At 44.9% G+C, this 4594-nt stretch overlaps 1 protein-coding gene across 1 annotated transcript; it reads left to right on the plus strand.

The window, feature by feature from the left end:
* Positions 1–273: 273 nt before the first annotated feature.
* SARC_04767 (hypothetical protein) lies at positions 274–4391 on the plus strand (the record flags this gene model as incomplete). Its single annotated transcript, XM_014301372.1, has 11 exons — positions 274–471; positions 904–1181; positions 1362–1560; positions 1662–1813; positions 2005–2209; positions 2334–2422; positions 2524–2595; positions 2721–2861; positions 2970–3139; positions 3299–3392; positions 3515–4391. Coding segments are annotated over 11 exons (2171 nt in total), but the record flags the coding sequence as incomplete, so codon positions are not given.
* Positions 4392–4594: the final 203 nt, after the last annotated feature.

Consider the following 4594-nt stretch of genomic DNA (forward strand, 5'->3'; position numbering starts at 1 on the left):
ATTCGTATCTATGCGTATATATACATGTATATACTGTTTATGTTTATTTCGTCAATTTACTGCTCGATCCCTTTCTCAGCCGTTCGCGTTCGAATTTCGTTGGTACTGACGTGAAAAGCCAAGGTTGTATTCATGACTCTGGGAGTCTCATGTTCTGCAATGTTCACTCGTATATTTATTCAACTGGCATGTACAAGTTAATATTATGATCCCTTACCGTATAGCCGGTTTTTCGGTTCGTGTTCACTGACTGTTTGATACAACGGAATACTCAGAACATCACAGAGGCCGTTCAAAACTGCGCGCATGCAAAAGAGAAGAAGAAGGACAGTGTGCCACAGAAGGCAGAAGGCCTTCAGCACACCCCTGCACAAATACAAAGTCTTCTCGAGGCCAATAAATTGTCTGAAAAACCGAATAATAGCTATACAGGGCAAGGGGCGCTGACACCAGGATACGTGCAGGAATCCTGTAAGTAAATTGTACGAGTGGTCTGGTGGTAAGTTAAGATCTCAGCGGTAGTTACTTAAGTGGCTGCATATTCATCCTCGGATCCGTGTAGGCAATTTATACTGCGTGTTGTCGAATCCGGTGTTCTTTTCTGAAAGGATACAGGAGTAGTAGAAAACAATAACTTCACAACAGTTCTCATGTTGCATGTTGCCAATGAACAGTTAAAGATATTATACACGAGCATATCCATCATGTGAGCCAATTTGAAATTCCACACAGGCGAGCCTCCGAATCGATTTCCACATCTACTATGCAACTGGTCGATGACTATACCGTGTTCGTGTTACAACCCTTGTTGCACGTTTCTTCCAACCACCTTAAGAAATAAAAATACTGGGCAGTGTCTCATGCCGTTCCATTTTTATTTTGCGCATGGGAAATCTCGAACAGCACCATGGGTGTTTCAGGGAACGCCAGATGGCATACCACTCTATCGACAGCACAACGGAGAGCACAGTATGAATGTGAAAGTAGCACGAGAACACAACAATCTTGTTGTGATGATATCTGCTGTGGCCTTTGCAACATTAACGGGATTGCTACTACTAGGAGCGAGCGTGTTTTTGTCCGTGTTTGCCTCATTGGCAGCAACAAGCTTGGTCATATACTTGCGAGTGAGCCGCTTAGAGACGAAGGATGGCACTGTACCAAACTACATGACTCATCAGGTACGATCCCGCTCCACCCTTTAACGAAGGTAGCCGGTCTTGGAAAACACTCCAGGGCTCGATATTCGACCATTATACAGAAGTGATATCATGAACGCACATCTACCGCATGTTTCATTTCAGCTTACACCACCAGGAAAGCCGCGAAGTATTTATCTACGCATTCTTCCTCCCCTGTAGGCGATGATGGCGGGTACGGAGCGAGTGGTATCGACACTTATCGACGGGAATGTGTTTGGATTTCAGACCGGTGGGTGTGAGATAGAGAAGATCAATGAATACGCCAGTGTCATGCGCTATGATTTGCTACCGGTTTGGTGCGGTCTAGGATACTCTGAGCCACGTGACATAGTTGTGATGCGCTATTGGCGCAAAGAAGGTATGGTGTCTAGAACATCTCTTTGGTTTTCAATGCAGAAAAATCATTACAAGCACTATACTAATCCCCTGTTTCGATTTCCTTACTTCTTCCTGCACCAGAGGATGGCAGTTTTGTGATTTTGTTTCAAAGCACAACCTCTGCAAAGGCGCCGCCTCGACCGGAGTTCATTCGGGCGTCTGTGCCCGTATCTGCCGTAGTGGTATATCCTGTCAAGCCAGAGCTTCGCAGTCAAAAGAACCCTCGGTGTATGGTAGGTTGCGGACTGGTTTTGGTGGATTCTTCTACTATAACAATATCTCACACAAGGCCGCACCAGTCATTGAGTTAATAGTAGCGGTTAATATTATCGCTAGCATAATCCTTGTTCGGGAATTCAATATGCTCATCTTTATCGCACATGTCTACAAGACTAAGAAGTTTTCATGATAATACGATCCACAGGTCACTATGATTATTGGCTACGATCCGGGAAGCTGGGGTTCCATCATGGTGAATTATTTTCACTCCACTAGATATGTACTTCCGTTAATGAAAGCCCTCCGTCGACTCAAAGACAGCGTACAAGCGCCAGACTTTATCGATCCATCGATTACGATAGAACCACAAGCAAGTACGGATTCGACTGCCGAAATAGTGCCTAATATCGGTATGTCTACTATTCCATCCTCTACATGCACCGTCTGCTTCGTGAGAAATCACGGAAGGATGCTTCACGTACCAGTTCGCCGACGGAGGTATTCATTTTGATCTTGATCTTGTCTGTCAAACAGGTGTCGATAACAAGGGATTGGTTGTAGGGGTCAAGAAGTACCCCACCAGCTGTCAGCCGCACACATGGGCGGAGCCGGACGGTTCCCAGGTTAGTGGCTCTGGAACAATTCCTGAGGTGTGCCTTGTGTTAATCGCTACACATCGAGTACGCTACTTATTCTATTCATCTTGATTTTTTTTTGAATACAGTTCAGTGTGCGAGGTCCTCACTATCTGAAGGACAAGGTGAAGATGACGGCGGACACTTCAGTATTTCATTTGGTATATACACGAGCGTTGAGGAAATGCGCCGATGTTTATTTTCTTTTCTTGATTCCTTCGGTTTTCATCGTTGTACCAAATACATCACATGACACTAATCATACTTTCTACGTCCCTACTTGTAGGTGGGCGTAGACCTGTTCAGTTTCGAGGATCCGGCAGAACGAATAAACCTTTCGTCTCGTTCAGATAGTTTGGTTAGAAAGGTGGAAAAGGAGGCTTTGGAAAACGGCACTAAGGTTCCCTTTACATTCATCGTAAATATGGTATGTCATATTATGCGCATTTTATGAGCCCATCAGTGTTGCGCTCGCGAATTTTACCATTGTTCGCGGCACATTTGTCAACTAGTATCGTGCGTATCCCCCATCCAGATCATTCCATGCACAGACAACATAGCATTTGTGTGCTACTACCAACCAACTCATGCAAACTGGCGCGAAGAGAATTCAGAGTTCAAGGACCTCTTCAGCGACTTTGTAGACGGAGACGATGCATTCAGGAATAGCAGATTTAAGTTAATACCGAAGATCGTTGATGGAAGGTATGTACCAATCGATTATGTAGATTTCTACCCATTAGCAGTCGTAGTGCCTAGAGCGTGATATGTCATACTCGGTTCCTTGTCAAGACATATGTATTATGTGTGGACAATAATCAGATTTAGACTCAGCTTGACTTCCATTTCTTTTGGATCTGACAGCTACTTATTGCGGAAAGTTCTAGGAGCAAAACCAGCGATTATAGGGAACAAAGGACTAACGAATCCATACTTTCGTGGAGAAAATTGGTTTGAGGTAAGCTACTGCCATCCATGAAATCACATCACGTCACGTCCAAAGCAAGCGACCGCAACTTTTCGAACAAAATAGTCAAAATGCAAACGTTAAAGAGTTATCGCTCCCCTTTTTGTTAACAGGTGGACATTGATGTCAATTCCGATTCTCACGCCCGAAACATCACTGGTATGGTAGTGGGTGCGACCAAATCGCTGGTGGTGGACATTGCGTTTATCATCGAGGCACAGGCCGAAGAAGAGCTACCTGAGCGCGTGTTGGGGACCGTTCGATTGAACCATTTGGACACTACTAAATCACTACGAGTTCCGAAGGGCCGGGGCGACGTGCTACCCGACGACAAGAATAGCCCAGGGTCTGTAACCTCGGGTGGCCTTTCGTTAAACGGTGGCGCCCGGCCATCTGATACGATGTCGCTGCACAGTGCTAATGATGGTGGTAAGGGCTCACAACAGACGCCGAAGGGGAGCACACCGTCGAGTGCAATTGCAGCGCCTAGTCCGATTGGCGAGCATGTCAAGGGCAAGCACCAACGCACGGCCAGCGCCACTTCACTACGCAATATCATGGGAAAGAGAGCGGGGCGAAAATCACCTGAACCTTTAAGCCCGATGTTCGGACACCAGGGGGCCAGTTTGGGCGCTGGAGGCTTAGCAGGGGCGAGAGAAGAATCTCTCACAGTCCCTAGTCAGTAAACCAGTATTAGAATAAGACACAAAACGAGTTTTCAAAGCAACTTGGGGAGGGGCATCAATCAATAATTCGCGATATATTGTATCCATTTATATCTGAGAGATAAATCTCGGTGAATCTGCTCGGATAACTTTATGTGGTTATAATTTACCGACCTCTACGGTGCTCGTAGCAAATTTGAGATATATATATATATATTTTACTATTTTTGCATTCGGGGGTACATATCGTGTTGCTTTATAATAAATCGTAAGTATTCTAGTTGAAGTAAATAGTACTCGCATCTTGCCAGGAGCGCGACTTGACCTGTCTTTGAAACATGTCAGTAACGGACATGATGAATGAGAGAAGTGTTCGAAGTCTTGGGTAGTGGATCCATTGCATTCACTGTATACTACATAAGATAAGCTGGATCAGATTTCTACATCATTATTCGTCTGAGGACTCATGCATTCCACTTCATATTTGGAAGTGTCCAATGGGATGTTCCAGATAATAAATAAATAAAT

This window comes from Sphaeroforma arctica (genome assembly GCF_001186125.1).
Source record: "Sphaeroforma arctica JP610 unplaced genomic scaffold supercont1.281, whole genome shotgun sequence".
Taxonomy (NCBI): domain Eukaryota; class Ichthyosporea; order Ichthyophonida; genus Sphaeroforma; species Sphaeroforma arctica.